General features: G+C 41.9%; 1 protein-coding gene across 8 annotated transcripts in view; it reads right to left on the minus strand.

The window, feature by feature from the left end:
• Window positions 1-23,329, minus strand: part of Celf2 (CUGBP Elav-like family member 2) — a 497,862-nt gene that overhangs the window by 109,238 nt on the left and 365,295 nt on the right. For all 8 annotated transcript variants that reach the window (XM_077802701.1, XM_077802699.1, XM_077802700.1 and 5 more), the window contains one exon: window positions 3,606-3,688. In XM_077802701.1, coding sequence (XP_077658827.1) covers window positions 3,606-3,688 — 83 coding nt within the window. The remainder of the gene's footprint in view (window positions 1-3,605; window positions 3,689-23,329) is intronic.

Below are 23,329 nucleotides of genomic sequence, written 5' to 3' on the forward strand. Positions count from 1 at the left end.
TCATGCATGGAACCAGTATTTCATCAGAAGCAGAAAAGCACTAAAGCACAAACCAAGCATGTAGTAGGTGCCTATCCACTGTCCATCCTTATAGATAGGCCACTTGGAGGCCATATTGGGCTTGCTGGCTGCCCTCTCCTTCCAATATCTACTTTAGTACATGGCACAGAGTAGGCACTCAATCATCATTTGTGGTTTATTAATCTCATGAAATACCAATAATGAATGGGCACCAAACCTAAGATCTGATCCGTTGCTTAAGCATCAAGCAACAATTTCTAGAGTGCTTGATCAAACCAAGGACGTGACTCCCAGTCTCTTATTCCTTACTGTCCATGGTGAGCTGTAAAATTTACTTCTTTTATTTCAACTACTATATTTCTGGGATTTATGTTGAACTTTCTGAAGATATAAGATCTGTTATCTTTCTCCGTTACATAGCAAGAGGCCAGGTTTGAGAAATGTGTCCCCACTTATTTTGCACTGATCAGTAAGGCTCTGATCCTGCACCTCAATCCCACCATCCTTTCTCCTGCCCCCAGGAAAGAGGGTCTCCAAAGTCTAGGAAGCACATAAAAAGGAGGGTGCCTTTAAATTAAAATCAAAGAGGAGACAAGCTCCCCTGCATAACAGAGAATCCTATCAGTTTGTTTCCCCTCCTGTACCAACCAAGTCCTTTGTTCCCTTCAAGACAGGGACATGGTGCATAAAGGAAAAAGCAAACCCTGAAACACTAATTAAGTTTGGTTGCATGATAAAAGTTCCTTATGATTCAAAACATCAACTGCAAAAGAAAATTACATGGGGGGGCGGGCAGGAAGAAAACAACCCAGCACTATTTGATCTTGTTATAAATTGAAAGTTTTGGACACTTTAGAAAAAAAGGCAGCAAGTGCCTTTTTAATGGATTTTATCTGCAGGAAAATGATTACAACCAGAAAAGCTTTAAAGTGTCAGCTGGTGATGCATTTTTCTTTATCCCTTTTATTTTTATTCAGAAAGAAATTGAAGGCATATGGCAAAGTGCATCATTAATTTCTTATTAATTTCATAATATGAAGGCAACCAGTTAAAATAGTAGTGCTACAACTTTAAATTACCGAACTCACTTGGTATTTAATGAGAGGTTTAGCACAGCAGGGTTTCTGTTAAATTAAGTTGTGCCTTCACATCACAGTGGGAAAACAGGTGTATATTGGTTTAGAATTATGGAAATGTTGACTAATTCCAAGGCTTGTAATCAAACAGCAAGGCACACTGTAATATTTTTTTTCCCCAAGAATATGCATTAATCTTTCATGTCTGGTCCCATTTCTTCCTGTCCACCAAAGGCACATAACTGAAAGGCAACCACTTTCATGCATTTCCTGCAGCTGTTAAGGGTGATGCTGATCAGATCAAGCTGTACACAAATGGGAGATGTGGACCTCTGTCCCCATTTACCACTTTGAAATGGCAATAGCAAGTGTTGCACACTGTAAGGGCTATCCGCCTTACAAATGAGATCTGACTTCGAGTTTTTGTTTACCCTGTCTCAAGTAATTGGACATATAAAACTGAAATGGGTAAAAAACAAATCCAAAAACAATCTACCAATGAGCTTTTCCAGCTTCCAAATTACTATCCTTCATAATGTGTCTCCAAAGTTGCCACTTCTAAATTCTACATGCAGAATTTCTAAGGGGAAAGAAAAGGTGCAATATTAAAAAAAAAAAAATTACTGAAGGTGCTATTTGTTTACTGAGAACAGGGTCAGAGTAAGGTATCCCAAACAGATGTACAATCATCAGTACTTCCATGTGCTTCGACATGCCCTATCCACACCAGTGTGGATCCCTGGAGAGCATCTCCCCAGGAAGAGGTATGCTCAGGCTGTGCTTCTAGTGGAGGGGATGCATGCAAATTAACCAAGCTCTGCATTCAGTTAGAATATGGTGCTATTTGGCAAACTATACTATACTTTAAATAATAAATAACAATTCATCATCTCGAGCAATTCTTAAAACACACCTACAGAGTGGTATGCTCATTATTGTGAAGCACTTATTTTTAAGAGAAGGAACACAAAGTGGTCTTTGCATTTGAATAAAAATCTGGAAGAAAAAAAAATTATTTTCCTCTACTGTTGGCTCAGCCAGAATCTGCCTTGGTTGCTTCATTCAATAATATGATCTAACACTGCAATCTTCTAGAATTACGTTATAAAAATTCCATTTACATAGAGAATGAAACTGAAATACTCCCCCCCCCCCTTTAGGTCACTAAGCAAAGCACTTAGACTTTAATAACGGCAGCCTTACTAAAAACCAACTTGGAAGTTGCAGGGAGAAGTAGTTAAATTGGGAGGGACTGTCCTAGTTACATACACTTGCTTTTCTGTTCTTTGATTTGCTATCATAAAAAAAAGGGAAAACCAAAGTGGTATGATTCAAGATCGAGGTTCAAGGTTTATTACTTTGGGGTAATTAACAAACTAATATTTGGAGAATATTTTATTGAGCATCTTGCCACTATAAATACCATACAATGTTCAGGGTCTAGGGTGAATTAAACAAATGCTATGTTTTCTGGGAGAAAGGGGGATAAGACAGACACTTACATGTGCCTATGTTAAAATGTGCACACGTCTGTGCATGCTTACTGAGAATGGTAAATGACATGGAGCCACACCCTGAAAATGGTTATTTGATATTTTTTTTTATTCTTATCAAATCAGGTTTTTGATCTTTTATTTGATCAAAAATGGCTATTTGATCTTTTATTCTTATCAAATCAGATTTTAATAAGATCATCATCATCATCACAGGTTTCCCACAAGTTCTTCATCATAACCAATGCATACTGTTATGTTACACAATTAACTCATTACTGATATTTGGGCAAATGGGGAAAATATCTGAACAGTATTCAGAAGTTTACACCAGCATGCAATGTACAAAAATACCACAGAGTCCCTTAAGAATAAAATACTCGGATGAAGTTGCTGTATGCAACATTGGTTCATTTCTAGTGAATTGCACTAATCATCAAATATTATTGTGAAGGAAATGGAAAAAAAAAGATGGTAAGCTTTGTATTTTCTGTTCTGTATCAACACAAAGCCCCAAATTGGGCATTAAAACATTGACTTTGTTAACCACCATTGACTGTTTAGAAATCATTAGGAGGCTTAATATTATGGCTGTACAGGGTACATTTTGTCCTTTCAAAAGAAAAATCCAAAGACTAAATTTGAAAAGGGGCTCCTGGTGAGTAAAAGCTTTTACTTTTCCATTTGCTTCGCTTGTGTGTATTGGGTTGTTTTTTTTCTTTTAAAATCTCAGCCCACCCAATACCCTTTGGCACCTGCTGTACCCAGTGGGGTCACTCTGATTTTCTAACCAGGGGACAGGCTATGTGAGAGCTCTTGCCGTCAGAGTTACTGCCAGCACGCCTTTATGGGCTGGCCAGCGGGTTTGGCTGCCGTGGGGAACAGAGGGGTCAGCCCACACTCCTCAAAAGACCAAAGTCATTTTTGGCACTAAGAACCCATAACTAGAACCTTCAGTTGAAAAGACCATTTTCAAGCAATAAAGTGATTTTGGTACAAAAGTAAACCGACTCACCCCAGGTAAAGTTTTAATATTGTGCAGTGCATTCTGGGCCTCAAGTGCAGCTTTTCTTGTATAAAATGTTACGAAACAACAACCTACAGAGAGAAATGAAAAGGTTTTAGAAATTTCTGTGAATGCTTTGCTTAGATATAATGGAGACTGTGGCGAACAAATAATCTACTTAAAAGGATGCACAATTTAAAAATAATAAAGCACATGAGAACAGTAATAACAACATCTCAAGCACTTACACAGTACCTTTCATCCTAAATCACATTTATTAGCTTTACCCACATTGGAGATCAATTCATAACTGTGCACCAACTATCTGGAATACAGCTATTCAGGAATGTGGGTGGGAGGTGGTGGCTGGGTGAGGTGCTAATGGGACTTAGAGCGTACAACCACTTAAAAAGGAGCTTTTTTTTTTTTTTTTTTAAACCACAATAACAATTGCATCAACTTACATTAACTATAATTTTCTTAAAGAGTATCTCTAGAACATCATACTTTTAAAACACTTTTAGGTTTAGACAACTGGATTATAAGTTTCTTAAAAAGCTGGACTAGTAGCACCATATTCTTTATCTCTACCATGGTACATAACACAAAGTTCCGCCCACCCACTCCTTGTGGGACACAGAATGAAAGGCTATATTGTGAGCCGTTTAGAGATTAAGTTATAATATGAATGGGTGTGTGCCCCAACAGATGTCTGCAGACTCTGGCCTGTGTACCAAATATGGTGATATCACAACTCCAGATTCCTCTTTTCAAAGTGCTGGTGGAAGCCAAGTCTGAAGCCCCTCAAGGGCAGATTGGCAGAGACCCTCAACCTCCTGCACCATGGTATCCTGAGGGGTGGCTGTCCCCTTCTCCAACTTATGAAGATACTGGTTGATCATCTGCTAATAAGCATTAAAATTTCTCAGTACAATCAGGTTTTGTAAAAGGAAGTAGACAAACAGTTGAGAAATTTGAAGGAAAAAGATATTGCCTGGCCTTCTTTGGTGAATGGGGGATGAGGGAAAAGATGAAGCAAAGTGCTGCTCACCAAGACTGGACTTTTCACCTCAACTTTAGGAAAGGCTCCTAAGGTATAGAGCCAGAGAGGGATGGTATGAGCTTCACCCACAGCCGGGCAACATGCAGAGACAAATGAACTAAGGCCCTGATGTGGCTTCTATTTAGGGGGAATGACACAAAGAAGACCGAGAAAAAAAAAATGGAACAAAATGGTTTTGGGGCAGGGAGCTGGCAGGGCAGAGCAAGCCATCGAAGATTTAGAATCACATGCTGACACTTTGATATCTCAAAATAAAACTCATTCAGTGGAGTAGGGGAAAATAAAGTGCAATGCCATCCACACTGCATTTTTTTTTTCTTCCCCCAGGGCTGAGGACCGAACCCAGGACCTTGTGTGTGCTAGGCAAGGGCTCTACCACTGAGCTAAATCCCCAACCCCACACATTGCATGCTTAAAGACAAATCCCCTCCTCATCTGGAAAAGACATTCCGAACTTGCTGTCCCACACTGGATTCAGCCAGTCTACCAAGCTTCAATATGCAAAACCTTGAGTGCCTCCTTGGTTTCTTGGCATTTAAAAAAAAATGCCAGGCATCCAAAGATGAGAAATCCTTCAAATGTATCATTTGAATGACTGATGGGGATAACAGACAATTAGGAAGTCTCCTTAAAGAACCATGGGCAGACTGACCATTTTTATATGGCCTGTGCGTCAGCTATTTTGACTTCTTTAATCAGGGTTCACGTGCCCCGGCTGTGTGACGGTCCATATTTTACTAAACTGATAAACTTAACTAGCTATCTTAACTTCTTTGGGGTAATGCAAGCCCCAGAGAAGCTTCAAGAATTGCTTCAATGCAAGGAATAAATTTAAACAGGAAAGTCCCAGTTTCCAGTCATCTGTTGTAATCATTTTTGGAGAGAGAAAAATACCAACCATGCTGTACTGGGCTTAGTACAGAAAGAATATCAGGAGCTGGGTGCAGTGGCACATGCCTGCAACCCCAGCTGTCTGTAAGGCTGAGGCAGGAGGACTGCAAGTTCAAGGCCAACCTCAGCAACTTAGTGAGGCCCTAAGCAATTTAGTGAGATTCTCTCTCTAAATAAAATATATTAAAAAGGGTTCCCCTGGGGAAATGACTCAGTGCTTATGCACCCCCCTGGGTTCAATCTCTGGTATCAAAACAAAACAAAACAAAAAAAAAAGGAAAAGATTTTTGAATGCTTCCAACAAACACTCTCAACAAGTTCTGCTTTCCTTCTCCTAGGATTACAGAGTCAGCTTTCAGGCAAGGAAGCAACAGAGAAGTTCTGAACTTCAACTTCACTTAATACACATTCAAAAAAAGAGGCAGAATCTGATACTTCAAGCAGGTAGCTTCCTGGGGTGAGATAATTTTAAAAAAGAGGTGGAGCAGTTTGCTTGGCTGAAAAGAAGGAAAACTGAGGAAGAATAAGTTTGGGGAGATAAAAAAGAAATGCTCAGAGGCAAGAATGAGAAGTTCAAATTGGCCTTTAAAAAAGGGGGTGGTGGTGACAGGGGACTGAAAAAGAGGAACTAAGCACAACGAGAATACGAGAATACGAAAGCAACAGGAAAAGAGAGGCTGCATGTGGAGGGACTACATGGGCCTCCCAGCAGAGCTAGCAACACAGTGGGTGGAGGAATGGAGGAAGCATACCTGCCTTCTCACCCAGACTAAATCTCGGCCAGAGTCCCTGAGAACCTTGGGTCCAGATGCTACACCAGTATTCAAATGCCACCCTGGGGGAGGGAGACATTTAATCATTCTTAGTCATTTCCATTTTACTATCAATTTGGCTACTCCAAGAACAAGATTCTTCGGGTCAAAGAAAGAAGGGCATCTTTTTTTTTTGTTTGTTTCTTTCTTACTTTCTTTCTTCCAGAAGTACGAGTCTGAAGATGGTGTGTGAGCAGTTTGGGGAAAATGACTGAGGAGGAGAAAGGAACAAGGTGACTAGTGTACAGAGGAGAACAAAGGAAGATACCCCAAATCTCCAGCTCTTTCCAATTTCAAACCCCAGGCCTGCCCTGCCTGTGTACCTGCTTTAGTGAACTCAGCAGCTGATTACTAGGGATCCTCTTCAAACTATCCGTTTAAAACAGATTTTTAAAGATTACACCAAGATAAGCTCCAGTCTTACCCTAACACCACAGGAGGATGTCCTAGAGGACATGGGTGATGTCACTGCTGGCTCACTTGCCACCAACCTGCAGCTCAGCGCCACAGGTGTTAGGCTTGGCAAGCAGCTTGAAAACCCTGAGGATCGGAAAACAGGGTCCCACCTCCAAGTGTGCATTGCCCCTTTCTGCAGCTTGGCGGGCAGAGCAGAGGCTGCATTTCTGCCCCACTCCCCGTCTCATTTGGGTGTTCCCATGTGGTGAACAACCTGTACCGATGTGGGGGTCCTGGGATAGATGTCAAGTCTGGAAATATCACCCCAAGAGTCTTCTTTTGGTTTCATAATCTGGTTCCTGAATGAGTTAGGGAACAGTGTGTTACTTTTATTACTTCTAAGTCAGTAAATAAAAGCCATGTCTGCCTAAGATCTTCCATATACCCTCAAATTACAAATTGTGTGCATATATAGCCACAGTGTTTCATTCAGCATTTAAAAAAAAAACCAAATTGTTTTTACCTTTACTGGGCTTAAAAATGGTTTATAACTTCATTGTGCACACATAATGACTCACTTAATTAAAACAGTGTTTGGCTAAGTTATCTTAAAATTTGCAGAGTAGACACCTCCAAATTTAGAGAGTCACCTTCCATGCAGAAGTCAGTACTTCTCCTGCAATGGGACCTGGGTACATTTTGAAAATGAAAATGTATTGGACAGACTGTTGTTTCTATGAGTGTTCTCCCAGCTAACGGCCATAGTCTTTTTTTATTCATATATCACTTAACATATTCACTTAAAATCGTAGATTCATTGACCTGCACAGACTATCTCAGTAAGGCAGGAAGAAGTATTATTATTTGCCCTGACATGGTAATTATGATAGAAAAAGGTCAGGGAGCTAAGAGAGATCCCAGAAAACCCAGGCAGGCTCGATGAGCATGAAATTTTCTTTCTTGCTGGCCCTCACTGGAAGTACAGCTGTTGAGGGAACCACCTGTCTCCTAGGTTTCCCCCTGCCAGCTGTAACTCAGGTCTGAAATGTACTGGATTCATTTCCAGGTCAGCTGCAATGCCAGATGGCTCAGCCATCGCATTCAGGGCAGAGGCCTCCCTCCTCCTCCAGGTTCTGCTTGAAACATCAGCTTCAGGTGGGTGGCTAAACATCTACAAAACCCAGGTGCTCTTCAGTGGTTCCAACACATATCTGAGAGGCCATCCTGCTAGCCTCGGTGCCCATTCCTGGATCTCCCGTTCCCTGCTGTCCACAGAGTGCTGAGAATGGCCGTTCTCCCTCAACCCCCAGGGACCCTGGGATTGGCAGAGGCTTGACAAGTCTGGTGCTTCAGCAAGTCTCAACCCTCCTAGTTCTGCTTAACACTGGTCATTTCTGCGGCCTCCATTTGTCTAGTTTGCTCCTTTGACAATGTCTAATAAGCACTCACACTTTGCAATTTGTTTCACCTTCATCCACTCATTCAGGCCAAGTTAGAATAAGACAAATGTGACATTCCACACCCAAGTTACTTGATGGCATTCCTGTCGCAACAATTTCAACAATTCACTCTGTTCCTAAATGCTTTGGAAGTTGGAATGAAAAGGAAACAAAAAAAAAATTGTCCATTACCAACCCCTCCCATTTATAGCTCACCAAGTTTTTTTTTTTTTTTTAATTCACAGGTGAAATAGATACAGTGGTAAAACTTGAGAGATGATTTCAGAACCCAGTATCACAGTCTGGGGCCAGTAAATAGCCTGACATTTCCTTTACTGATGTCTCCCTTTGTTGGTCACCAAAAGATTCTGAGGATCCGGTGTACCTTAAAAGGGTAATGTATTAAGTCTTACTGGCCATTAATATCTTGCTATGAATTTATTCTGCTGTTGAACTTTGAAACTTGAGCAGGGCCCCTAGGAAGGGAAAGTAAGAGAATGGAAGAAAGATCCTGGGATACGCAGTCTGTCTGTGAAAGCGGCTCACAGGGAGCATCTCTGGGTGGTCAAGAAACAGCGAGGATACACTGGGCACTGGGGAGAGCAGGGAGCACAGAAAAGCTACCTATTTCCAATTTTATCTCCTCTGTCTGCCTCCTCGAAGTCTTGTCAGCAGGACTCAGAGCCTTTCACCACCCAGATTCCCAGAAATGGGTAGTTTAGCAGTACAGTTGCTCACACTCAGATGGCACAGCCATCTGTAATCAGCATTATAATTGTGAGATATCAGCATACCATCATGCGTAGAAGCTGACTGTCAATTCCCAGAGCGGCCGAGTGCTACATACTCCAGATAGGGTAGTAGGTGTCTGACTGTGTCTCTTCACTAATTGTTCCTGCTGTCATAAAGAGTCCCCTCAGGTATTCTCCCAGCTTAATTGCTGGATAATTTGAGACATTGTTAGAGGTTTTTGCTGTTTCCAAAGATAAAGCCTAAAATAAGATCTACACACACACACACACACACACACACTCACACCCACAAAACCCAAACAAGATCTATGTACACACACATGTACACACATGCGCACGTGCACTGACACACACATACACACACACAGTGTATTTCAAATCATAAAGAAAACACTCAACTTTACTGAAAGACTTTAATTTTAAGTGATCAAGTAGATTTATCCTCAAAGAAACCATCTGGATTATTACAAATCTTTTCAAGCCACAGCTGTTTCTCTTGAAAATCTTTACTTGGAAACTCTTGGTAATAGTACTAACAGAGTGGGGGAAAGTATTGCTTATGTAGAGATAACGCATTCACGTCGTGGCTAGCTCTGATAATGACAATTTATTTACATTCTTAAGCGTGGAGGGCAGTGTAGACACTGCGCTAGAGAAAGATACTATAGATCAGATGGTAAAGTGAATTCTGCCCTTAAGAAAACGAACATCATACTGGTTAAAGAAACTTGCACCAAGGTTTCTAAACTTTACCAAACTGGGGAGGATGAGAAGCAAGATTTGATGCTTTAAAGATACCATTTTTTAAAAGGCAGTTTCCCGTTAAGCCTTTGATTCTAAAGTTTGGACATTAAGGCAATGTTTAATAAACATGTGTCTGTTTTTAAGACCCGAGTATAAAGACATGAGGTTACTGATTTGGTATCCAATTATCAAAAAAAAAAAAAAAATCACTCGTCATTTGCAGGGCAGAAACCCCAGGTCACCCGAGTTAAGGATGTAGACTCTCAAGGGCAGGAGACAACCCCAGGCACAGGGGGTACAAGCCACAGGACTATGGCCTCTGGCCTGAGGGTAAATGCTCCTGCATAGAATGTTCTCTTACATGACAAAATGGGCCTATTTAGAATGTTCTAATTCCAAATGTTAGTTCTTTTTTTGGATAATATTCTTCAGCAATATTTTTCATGTGGAAAATTACAAAGTATATTCTGAAATACAATACCATACAACTTGAGGACTGAGGAGAGAAGGTAAAAAATGATTTTGTACAATTCTGTGGCTAATGTGGTAAATACGGTGGTTTGGGGCATATGGCACCGTGCACAGGAGCAGCTGTGTCCTCCAAATGGGCTCAGAGCGGCTCACCAAGTCTTTAAGGTCACTCAGCATCTTAAAAGATACAAAAATCTACTTTGCTTTCTGAATCTAGGCAAATAAGTGCAATGACCATTTGATGTCTGTACTCTGTACTTAAAAAAAAAAAAAGTAAAGTAATAGTCCTGGTGGACAAATTCAATTTGAGGCATATCTGAAGGCTGGGAATATGGCTCAGGGGCTGAGCACTTGCCTAGCTTGCATGAGGCCCTGGGTTCAATCTCCAGAACTAAAAGAAAAGGAGAGAGAGATTTGAATTCAAGACATTAACAAAGTCATAATGTTGTGAATCAAAAATTCCTTTGCAGGCTGCCTCTGAATTCTAAGGGGCTGATAGATCAAGGAACTAAGGCCCCGGAAGACTAAATTAGTGAACTTGCTATGGTTTTTTCCTTTCTGTGAATGAAACTCCCTTTTGTATTCACATTTGCAAGCAAATCAGGTGCCTGTTTTACACAAGTTGAATTGCAATTGGGATCCTGGCCTCTCTTCAAGTGAGGGGCCGGAAAGCCAGTTCAAGTCAAGAGAGGACGTACTCCTCATGCTTAAATTTCCTTGTGATCTGTTTTCTCCCTCAATCCTAGCCACATGATGTGGAGAATTTAACATTTCTTGGAGTCCAAAGATTGTTGATCTGAGTGCTACATTTTGTGTTCAAGTGACTCTCTTACTCGACAAGTTCAACGGTTAATCACTGACTCTGCCCCTTGCCAAGACCTCGACCTTCCAGTTTCCACCAAGTTAAAGGTTCAAAAAACCCCATCAAAAATCTCCTGGAGGCTGGAATTGTGGCTCAGAGGTAGAGCACTCACCTAGCATGCGTGAGGCACTGGGTTCGATCCTCAGCACCGCATAAAAATAAAGATATTGTGTCCACCTGTAACTAAAAAATAAATATTTAAAAAAATCCCCTAGATTAATTTTATTAAGGTCAGCACTGACCTTAAGAAAAGGAGAGGGTCATAGTTCAGTAGTCTAGAAGGTAACCATACCTTCAGTGTCTTGAGGTGAAAGACAAGGATAAAACCTAATTGTCAGAAAATACAAAGAGGCTTTGGGAAGTGGTGGGTACCCTGGAGAGTCACAGATGGATCCTTCTCCTCAGTTGAAAGTCCACTGCCAACATCTGGAGCTGTCAGTTAGAACCACCTCAGAGTTCACTCTTATTAACTCATGGCCTTGTGGTCCTGGGCCCTGGATGCTTATTTCTTCTACCTTGCCTTTAACACATGGTTTGCTTTTGCAGGCTCCAAGATATGAACTTCAAACGTGATGCTACTCTACTTTCACAAGCTGTGTTTAAATTTTAGCCCTCTTGCCACTAAACACACATTTATGTATTCCTGCTTAAAACGTCATTCCTGTGCTCTTCTGTATCTGGATGGTGAACTACAATATCTGTGATCACACAAGCTGAGAGATGGGATGAGAAGCAGAGAGCAGTGTGACCAAGGCGACACTCAGCTAAGTAAGGAACAACCTGTGGGAAGAAGAGAGAATCTCTTTTGCACACCCCATGGCTTTATTCCTCTCAGCCACCAAAAAAAAAAAAAAAAAAAAAAAAAAAAAAGAAAAGAAAAGAAAATGAGAGGATGTTAAGGTAGCATTGCATTCTCATGGCTTCTGTGTCCTTTCTGTAGAATAACAGAATTTAAATTCACCAGCCTGAGCCTCCACCCCCTCCCATTTTACAAATTGTCAATCACATAAGAGGTAAAGAGCAAAAGCAAAACCACTCTGATAACTACTGGCAGACCAGAATCCCTCAAATCGATGCCCCCCACAGGGAGACCACCCCTTGGGCCACTTGATAGGTTATGCCTCACTTTGAAAGACCCCCAGAACTGCATCAGACTCTTTCATGCCACCCAAGGTCTTTTCATAACCGAGGCCTCTTGTTTTTAAGTCTCTCCAATAGTCATCTAAGGCAAAAGCCCTGTTTTTTTTTTCTTCCCTTTCTAAAAGTGCAACTTTCATAGTTAGAATGGCAACTGCCCAGTACAAATGCCTTATCCTATAGGAATACACTTAACGAAACCATCCCATTAGCTTGGCTTTATAGAGTTTTAGATGTAATCGACACTAGGGTGTAAAAAGTGTCACTTCTGGTCACCACCTCAAAAACAGAGAAACGATGTTATCCATCGTTTGCTTTTGGTGCTTGAATGACACGGATGCCACCATTTGGATCACTGAAGGTCATCCTAAGAAAGTCCCCTGGGAAAGTCACCAACAGAGCAGGGGACAGTGATCCTGTAGTCCTCCAACAGTCCTGACTCACTCCAAAGCAGAACACTCCTAGATGGCACATCTGACTCAACTTTCAGCCAGGGCAGAACACTGACCTCATCTGGCTCAGTGGCCACCCCATGGACCTTCCCTCAGACTTGCCACCTGATATGCTACATGACCACACTCCTGCCAACAGACCACAAGGTCCGGGCTACTGCCCTGGGGATGTCCCTGGAAGGAACCATTCTCTGCTCCTCCCCTGCCCCTGTGAAGCCAGGCATGATCTCTACATCCTCTGCCAGAAAAATGGTGGCTTCCCCCCCCCCTCCCCGCCCTTGCTGTTTTTGTTTCAACTTACATTAAATCTATTGAATTTTCAAGGCTTTTGGGAAAGAGACTGAGGACTGAAGGGTGCACTGCAACACCTCCTATCCCATTATTATGTAAACTGCAACTAAAGCGTGACACAGATGGAGAAAAGACATCTAGGGCAAAATTGCAGGAATCTGCTTTTTCCGTTTCCTGGGTTCTCTGAAATAAGCCACTTACTTTAGACCATTTTCAAGAGTCTAACAGTAAAAATTATCTGAAGAATTTCAGTAGCATCCTTTCCCCCTGACGGGAAGATCACTACTGCTTCCTGAACTGTCCCCTCTTTCCCTCCAGATTGGGAATGATTCAATTCATGGGTGAGGTGCCTGCTTGTCAAGGTGCCACGGGGGACAGCCTGAGGAAGGAAAAGCAGTCTCCTCTGTTACAGAAAAATGCTGTTTGACCTTTGAAATGAAAGCTAATAAGCAAACAGGATTTGATTACATTTTCTATCTTTCCAACACTAATTCTAGTGGAGTGTGAGGAGGACCACATTTTTCTCTGAAGGTAAGAAAAGGAGTAGTAACCTCAGGGTGGACAGAACAGGCCAGCTACATGGTCAATGGGGAAGCTCTCCCAAGGTCAGTGTGACTGGGCCAACTCATTGGCCAGTCAGTCTTCCTGGTGAGGCAAAGATGGGGTACCGCGGGATCCTTCTGCATAGGGTGAGTGAGCAGGGGTTCCTTCACACAAGTCAAGCAGGGCATCGCAGGATAGAAGGTAGTTCTGTCTTGAATCCAATTAAAAGAGATTTAGTTTCTGAAACACTGAGGGACCTCATTAAAAGGAAGTTTCTAATATAAGGTTATTTCATACTATAGATTCTCTTGAGGACAGAATGGCATTATAATTAGGAGTCTGGTGGCAATGAGAGCAGGTGAACATTGTAAGTATTTTCCTATGATTCTCAATTTCAGCACAATGGGCTATTAGATGCTCCCTGGCGAGGCCAAGCTCGTAAGTGCCAACTTCACTGTCCTGCTTAGAGCATGTGTCAACTTTTATCCCTTGATTAAGAACACAGGCCCTCTATCGTCAGCCCGAGTAAATTACAGCTCAGCCTTGGACCTCAGCATGCATCAGTATCAGAGGTATTCCAACTTGATTGATTGATGATAGGTACATCTGGACTCTCACAGGGGACATCTGCAACCCTGAATGGAATAAAGATTACTTTTTCTGGAACTGGAATGAGGAAGTTGTTAGCTCTACTTCCTCATTCCCATCTTTACAAAGTGAAGGGGAGAGGCAAACCCCTTGGCTGTAGAAACCATAAAGTCAGGCCAAAGTAAAGATTTGTATTTACTTTAGACTTTTTCTTATGACATGTGACCCTGGAGAGCTAATATTTATGACAGTCATTATAACTGCCTCCGCCCCACTCCAAAAATAACTGAGCCACTTTTACATATCGCCTGGAATCATGGAAGTCACATAAGAAATTCACTTCGGAGTATAAAGTATAAATTTGTCTGCGAGTTCTCATGACAGTTTCCACAGTGATACTGGATGGTTCTCCCTCACTTCACTCATAATCTTTGCAGTGAGTCCAATATTGTCAGTCATCCCTTACTGGGACTCAGACTGACCGGGTGGTTTCACAAATGCCTGGACCTCTTAAAGCTACTGGTTCTTATTTATAACATGGGGATAGTATTAGCAGCTGTATCATGAGTTTATTACATTTAAAAGAAAATTTATGAAGATGTTTAACAGCTCCTGGCATACACATAAAAGTGCTTAATCAGTGTTACAGGTTTACTGTCCACCTTAAATTGACCATGCCTCTCTATAAAGCCTTGAGCCCAAACAGAGCCTATGCAGGTTCCCTTTGAGGAAACAAGGGACAGGCTGCAGCATTACCTCCATTTTATGACAAGTGAAACTGAGAAAGAGAACGGCAGTCGGGACAGGCCTGCCATATGCTGAGCTCCCCCCACCGGTGGGTCCCGGGTGGCTGTGAGGGCAAGGGAGCCTCTTCTCTAAGCCAGGACCATGAGCCTTTTAATAGGGTTGGGAATTGATTTTGTTGTCTTGCTTTCTGAAGTAATTACTTACAACTAGCTAAGTTCAGCCATTCGCATGGCCTGAATACTTTGCACATCCATTTACATGACCTCTAAAGAGTCAATCAATTTTAATGGAATCATTTTGATTGACTTTCCTATTCAGGGTACAACAAAATTTCCCCCAATCGCACACTGCGTGGTATGTCCCCAGGAGGCAAATCTTCCCCAAAATGGTTTATTTGAAATAAAACCTGTTGCTGTCTACTGAGCACACTCAGGTTTCAGTAGTATAAAACAACCTGAACCACAGACTTGTCACTTCCTTTTAATTTGGCAACAGAGGAAGAAAAATAAGTAACAACAGTGGGCTCAGCACGACACTGTGGTGTCCTGAATTCCTAGGAGCCAGAGGAAAAGCAGCAATGTGGCGGGGGAGGGAAGACTGGGGCAGGGACCACCAGGTGTGTTCGGCATTCCCAGCAGCTGGATTTCATTTGGAGAGCTCCCATCACACAAATGGTAAGACTCAGGAGACTGTCACTCACTGCCTGATGGAGGGCTGTCTCTCACTGTGGTTCCATGGTGGCTTTACTTTCATGCTACCTAATGATCACTGTAGCTCTGGAGGGCAGTGGCCATGTGTCGTAGGCTTTCTGGGTCCCCTCCCTGAGTGCAAGCAGGCACTGAGCATCCTAGCTGAGACTTAGTGACTGACTCTCCCTGGGCTTTTGCCCATCTGCTCAACCTACAGTTTTCTTCCAGACTTGGTGTTCCGTGAGCCTACTAGTGGTAAAAAGAGTCCACACGACCCTTGGTGGTCCATTCTTAGAAGTGACTTGGAAACCGTGTGCTGATTCCTCACCTAAGATAGGTGTGGTTTAATAACATCATGCATACACAGTGCTAATCTCAGCCTCTGGCACACAGAAAATACCCAATAAAGGTATGCTCTCTTTTCTTCCTTCCATTGTGTAATTTTAGGGGCACCAGGAAGGCTTCCTCTTTATGTAGGGTGATCAAATAACTAATCATCCATATGAAGACACTTTTGAAAGTGGGGGCATGATGTTAAACAGTGATTCTGGGACAACCCATGGAAGCCGACACCATGCCAAGAAAAGCCTACATATGCCCTCTTAGTCACCTAAATGGAAGAGTTAGTCAAGGATGAGTTCAGGAAGGAGCAGACACATTGGTATATTCCTCTCCCCATCTCTCCTCCCTCCTTTGAGATTCATATTTTTAATCTGAAGCTTGGATTTGTAGTAAAATACAAATTCCTCAGAAGAGACCCCACTATGATCTACATTCCCAGTGACTGACACTGCAGGGTGAAGGCACCTCCGCGTGGAGTTTACACAGTGAGAACGTGGGTGCTGGGGAAGGAGGGAGCGTCATGAAGGAGAAAACCTGACTCCCAAAATGAGGTGGCAGGGGAAGTGACCAAGCCGAGTCTCACTGTGATGGTGCACCAGAGCTGGTCCTGATCTCACCACGATCAGCTTCAAATGTTGGACTGAAGAGCACAGAGATGGCAGCAGTGACCACCCTGCTCCAGTCCTCACTCCTGGTAAAAGGGGTGACATCTTGACAGGTCCAATTCTCTGAAGACTGCCAGAGCCTGGGCCAAATCCAGGTGGGTAGACTTATTTTTGCCAAAGACTGCCCTACTTCTTCATTGTTCTAAATCTTGCACCAGATAAGAGAGTAAGCATGGCTTTCCATTTTTCAGGAAATTAAATAAGTATAACACTATGGATACAAGAAAAATAAAAAGCACGGTCCTTGTACTTGATGTGCCCCCAAATTTAACTGGAGAGTTAACCACTCGTTCATTAGCAGGTAGAAGGAGGCTCATCTGCTCTGCCATAAAATCTCTCCCCTAAACATCTCAGAGGGAAAAGTGAAAAATGTCTTTGACTTCAGGATTTCAGAAAACTCTACATGCCACACGCTGATTAGCAGCCACTGGGTTTCATTCCAGGAAGAACTCGCCATCCATCAGCCTTCCACCCTGCACGCACACCCGAGTAGTATTTGATCTACAAACTTTCATTTTTCTCCATCATCGCCAATGACACTTATTCTTCTATTAAACCTTTAGAAAAAATAGAAAAGAAATATCCTGCAGGCTGTCATTTCTTCCTTAGAAGACTGGATGAAGATGGATGTCTAGGTCTGTTAGCCCTTCTGGACTTCAGGGCCACTGCTTGTTTGGATTTCAAACAAACATACACACAATTATGAAGATGGGGAGGGAAGAAAGGCAGGTTTTGAAATGCTCTGTGAAGAACTAAAAGCTCCAGGCAGCAAAGATCACTTACACCACAAAGCCTCTGGTGGACTCTGTTGCTTCCTAATTGTGCAGATAACAAATGATAACACTTCTTTGTAGTTAAAAGAGATTTTCTCCCTCTACTAAGGGCCCCCCAGTTAGTTCTAAATTACATTCTGTAACAAGAAGATCAATAGCTCAAGCAATCTAAAAATAGTGAATATTCCAAATATCTTTCCAATAGGTCCTGGAAGACTTTTGATGCTAGTGACAGGAAGACTTAGTTTCACCAATATAATGGTCTTGGGCTATCGTAGTATAAGTGGCATAAATTCCTCGAGCACATGCAAATTTGTCAAAAGGGACATGGCGGTGTGACTGCTGAGTAGCCGTGGGTGGGCCATCTAGGATCCAGGTGTGCTGTGAGAAGCCCGTGAAACAGATACCTAAACATGGTGCTGTTCTTCTGGCATGTTCAGAAGCCTCAGTGAACAAGTTTCCCACCCTTCATTTTTGTGGGATGATAAGTAATTTTTGATCACTGCTAAAAAAAAAAAAAATTCAATCACCGTTCATTCAGTAGATTTATGCTTTTAAGTTCCATAATGGGGTTTTTAAAGACTTCATTACAACCTGAGAAAAATATTCTAAGACTTCATATTACAAGTCAATCTTATACAATGAGGTAAGGTGATATATATACCAAGTATTGGGTGATATATACCACAAAAATCATCATATGTCAAAATGAGTGGTTGCCTAGTCACCTAAATGGAAGAGCTAGTCAAGGAAAAATTCAGGTAGGAGCAGACACATTGGTATTGTTCCTGCAGGAGTCCTGCAAGCCACACTCCAGGTCTGACCACAGATCAGCAAGGGTGCCAGCAATCAGCTTCACCCACTCAGTCTGCCACGATTCCATACAGCACAGGATTCACAGAAGATGGCTCTGACAAATGTACAATTCCCTTTCCAAAATCTAGCTGCCTCCTAAAACCATATTTCTCAGTCTTCCCTGAAAATAATAGTCATTGGGAATGTTTTTATAAAAACAAATTCTTGTATCCAAGACAATGCAGTTGTCTCAGGCTTTCAAGGAGAAAGGCCTGGAAGTCTGTAGGACAGCATCCCCTGGGTCCTAAGCCTCTAGGGAGTCTGAGAAATACTACAACCAAGGACAGCTGGGGCCCAGACAGTCAGCTGTCCACCAAAATCCACTCCCTTCTTCCACAAGTGCCAGAGCATGTGCTGACACCACATTTACTAGTTGTGTGACCATGTACCTTCTAAGGGAATGCAAGTGAAAGTAACAATGGCTGCTCTAGGGCCAGGGTCTTAATAGAGCAGATGTGACAGCCTTCCATACTTTCCTTCCTTTCTTTCTGGGTAGGTGGAAATGGCACAGCCAAAGGATGAAGAAGCCTGGATCCCTGCAACATCATGCGGAGGAAAGCTGCCCACCAACCAAGAATATCCATGAAGGACTCTTGACATGAGCAGGACATGGCCTTCTACCCTGGGGTCTACTTGTTATAGTTTAGCCTATACTGATGAACGTAATACCCGGTGGTTGGAAAATGCACACACAACAAAAATGTAGCTGACATAATGACAACTTAGCATGTGGGTGCCGTCTCTGTCTCACACTTTTCAGCACATTTTCTGGAGACTACTCCAAAATGGTTAGTGAAAGACAAAGCAGAAGGATCCAATTTGGTTTCAGAATATTAGAGTTGGTAAACGGCTGAAGAGAAGTTAGGTAGCTGAAGCAAGCAGTACCTTCAAACTTGTGTTTCTCGGTTCTTGGTGAGAACATCCTCTTTTGAACAAACCACTTGGTAAAATTCACGGAGTTGACAGGGAAATAGACTTCTACAGGCACATCTACCAAACATTTCATCCTTGTTAACGAGCAATTCTTAAATTTCATTTGCTCACAGGAAAAAAACTTGAGTGGGAAGATTTAACCCATTAAAAAAAAAAAAAGCTCAAAGTTAATTTCTGTTTTCTCCCATTTATTACTACTTTTCAAAGTGCTGATCTATCAGTTCAGACTTATCCCTTCCTCTACTGCTTCCCTACTCGGCAAAGAACGAGGAGGTCTCTGGTACCATTTCTCCTGATTTCCCCGAATAAGGCGAGAGCTAGTAAGTAGTGTTTTCAAGTCCCTTTGCTGCCTAGGTAGCTCTGAAATTGCTTTAAATCCCTCCAAAGTATTCATGGAAGTACGTCCCTGCCCACACGTGACAGATACGGGGCATGCTGTGAAAATCAGGAGCACTGGTACTATAGGAATTTAATATATTCCTCTCTCTTCTTTATCCCCCCTGGATGGGTTTTCATGTAAATTTAAACAATGTAAAGAATACAAAGTATCTTTGCTCTGAAAAGATGTTCTTAGCCTTATGCCATTGTAGTATTCTTATACCATTATGATATTCTATAGCAAAGAAAAATTTGCATTTGGAATTGAGGTAAAGTAGGGGTTGAATACAAGAAACACTCCTACATATAAATGTGAATGTGACTCAGAACACTTGTAGGCAGGATGGGAATCACACAGGCTAGCTGGTTCTTGAACACTGTGTGAAACATCGCTAGTGGTCCCACAGGTCGCACACTCTCCCGACCTGCTCTCTTACCCTTCAAGTGGTATCTGGAAAATTTGGATGGAGTTTAACACCACATTAAAAGTTGTGGTATTCTCAACTACAACTAGAAATCCAGAAGGCCTCTTAAAAATCTGTCCCTAGAAGATTTGGTCTAAAATATATTCTCTGGAGCATACTCTTATGACCCAGTTTTGTGACATCAATATCGAGGCATATCTGGGTACTGGCTGCTCTGGAAAGTTCCCAGGTGAGAAATTCAGGCCATCCAACTAGGACACTTTCAGGTTATGTGAAGCTTAAAGGCTCTGACTGGTTTTTATCTCATTAGTCTTCTTAACACCCCTTGTTCTATGATCAGACTTCCCTCAGTTCTGCTGTTTAAGAGAAGCAATGGAAGACTTGTGAAGACAATAAAAAAATTTTGTAGTCTACATTTCTAGCCATTGAGGCTAACTCCTCATTTGTCAGCTTTTGAAATATTGATGTCTTTTTTACTTCTAACAAGCTGAATGGTCTAGAGGGCCTACTCAGCTATTACTAGAAACAAACTCCATGTAGTTAACCATATTTTTCAAGATGAGACATGCTCAAGGCAGGAGGCAGAAAGAGCAGTCTCTCCACCTCTTCCTAGGCTAGATGCATCAAACACAAACCCAGACAGGACGTAGTACATGGGCCTTTTCTGCATGCTAGCTCCACGTCTACTTCTGTCTGGCACTTCTGGACAGGCAGCAAGAGCAAGTGTAGCTCATACTCAAGTAATGACAGAAGAAGTGCTTGGCTGGAGGGCTAAGAGTCTGTTTGGAAGTGATAGCTATATATTCAAGAGGGTAAGGAAAAGGGGCCAAGAGATGCCTGGCAACTGAATCAGGCAAAGGAAGAAAAACCTCAGAGAAACAAGCGGAAGCACTGCATGTTCCCTTCTCAACCAGGGGCTTCCAACGAATCTCCAGCTAGAGAGGTTGGCCAGATGTCATATTCTTGAGATTTAATAAAACAATTTTTTACTTGATGACTTCTCGTCTGTAAGAAAATAGTCCTATGACTGTGTACCCATACAAATAGGGCATTCTTCTCCTGTGGATTCTATAAACCCCTGCCCTCAGGAACCCCTGGTTGCTTTACAGGTAAGCTATCCTTAGTCCAAGAGGAAAGAACTGCCCCATGACACAATTCATTGTACCTTTCCTTTATTAACTGAGAAACTCTTGTTCTACTTTCTGTTCGAAGACAGGCTGTGTAATCTAATAAGTAGAACTTCATATAAAAGTCCCAGGTCTTCCTCGAAACATCTATAATTGTCTACCAATTACTGCTGACATCTTTGTAAACAGGAATAATTATCCCTAGAGACTATAAATTACAGGGAAAAATCCCTATGATGCGTTTCCTTCATATGAGCTTTGTAGAAAATGCTAGGTCTTAAGCAGACCACATGATGCTTCCTTTCAGGTTTCCTTCAAAAGCTTGCTTGGGAGGTAGAATGTTAAAAATGGACCCGGGTCTAGATTTTTTTAAAAAAAAATCCACATTCTAGAACTGTGGATATCTTTTGATTGCTTTCAAAACAAAACTCTAAGCATCAACATCTTATTTCCAAGGGGCTTACCTGTGCCTAAATGAGTGAATGAAAGCCTAGTCCAATCAAGTTTATCTAAACATGAAAGATCAAAGGCAGAAGATGACACTGGCGATAGATAGGCACTCTTTCTCCTAGGTCTTGCCCTAGATTTCAGGAAGCCTGACCATTCTAGCCCACGTTTCCCTTGAAGAAGATAACAAAACAGAACCATCTGATTCAACAAAGGGCTTGATAAATACAGCTTTTACCAGCCGCTACCTGTGACTCTCACATTAACTACAGTGGGATAATTATTTTTGAGATGGTACACTGCCACATGGAACAGAATAAGCAGAAACACCAGGAGATAATGGACTGATTATACAGCCATCTTTTAAACATTTCATCAGTCTTAGAAGAGCACATAAAACAACTATTTCATGTGTACCAGCAGGTTCCAGATTAACCCTGCAGAGTTAAAAACGATGGAGCTACAAATCAGCTGACTCCAATTTAAGGCAATAAATCACTGGTGAATGTTGACATAGTTATATGGGGGTCTGGTTACCAGGTGACAGTTCCTATAAGTTTTAATCCAACTTCATATTGAAAAAGACAGTATTCTGCAACTGTCTGGAAGCTGCCATGAAAACACGCTTTTAGAAGAGTAATAGAAAAAAAAACATAAAGAAATAGCTTAATAAAATTGCCAGCATCAAAAACACACAGAAGAGTCTTATTTCTTAAGGAAGCGAATTAAACTCGGCAATCAATAGTCATCAATAAGCTACGCAGCAAGCAGGAAATGGGGACAGATTTTGTCTACATACATCTAGGAATCAAACACCCATTAGGAAATAGAGAGTTGGGCCCTGTTCTCACTGCCACTGTGCAAGCCAAACAGAAGTGAGAGTCTCTTTGGTGTATCAAGCAAAGCAGCCCAAAGGATGGTCTGTGTTCCTTCCACTGTGTATTGTTTAAAAGAAAAGTGGCTCCTTGAGAGCTGGCCAATAAATGCTGCTACTGCTTTCATTGGCAGTCTTCAGCGACCTGGATGCTACATTGTATTCTCAGAACAGCAAAAAAAAAAAAAAAAAGAAAAAAAGAAAAAAAAGAGATTGTTTTCTTTTCCCCTGTGACATCTGATAAGGGGCCACTGGTTACCCTAGAATCTGTTTATTTTATGGGAACGGAAACCTGAGATGAAAATGGATGCGACTTAAGTCACAAAACCTGTTTTACACAGGTGGGTGCTGTACATTACAATGGAAGGGTCCTGGATGCCACAGTCCCCCAGATGTGGGGGAAAGAGCGCAGGCCAGAGAGCTACAAAGGCCTCAGTTCCAAGTCTCCAGCTTGGGTAAGTCACTGACCCCCTCTGACCGCAGACTCATTTTCTGTGTAAAAGGAAGATGCTAATCCCCACCCTGCCCTCTCTCTGTGCCAACCCAGGGACTCAAGGAAAGAACGATGTGAAAAGGCCCTATTTATAAATGAATTCTATTCAAACATAAGTTGTTATCAAACAGGGCATCCAGATTCCCTGGTTTAAAAACCTGACTCTCCCACAGCAGACGCTAAGCAGCTCTCAGCTAGTTTCTCCATGTCTTTCTTTTCTTCCTCTAAAGAGAGGTTGCCGATGCTCCTGCGCTTCCCAGGGTGACTGTGGGAAGATAGGTCTAAATGACTCTAAATTACATATGCATGAATTTATATGATAATACAGCTGCTAACCAATAAAAAGAGGCCAATTATGAATTCAAATTATATGCAAATACCAAGGATAAAAGCAATTCTCAAGGGGCTAATTTTTCCCATGAGGTGTTCTTTCATCAGAGATGTGGACAAAGGAGGTTTAAATAGAGAGTCTGTTCTGCGATGTTCAAGAAAGAGTATTAATATTTTGTGGGACCACATCTGTGAATGAAGACATTCAAAAAGC

This window comes from Urocitellus parryii, chromosome 9 (genome assembly GCF_045843805.1).
Source record: "Urocitellus parryii isolate mUroPar1 chromosome 9, mUroPar1.hap1, whole genome shotgun sequence".
NCBI classification, from domain to species: domain Eukaryota; kingdom Metazoa; phylum Chordata; class Mammalia; order Rodentia; family Sciuridae; genus Urocitellus; species Urocitellus parryii.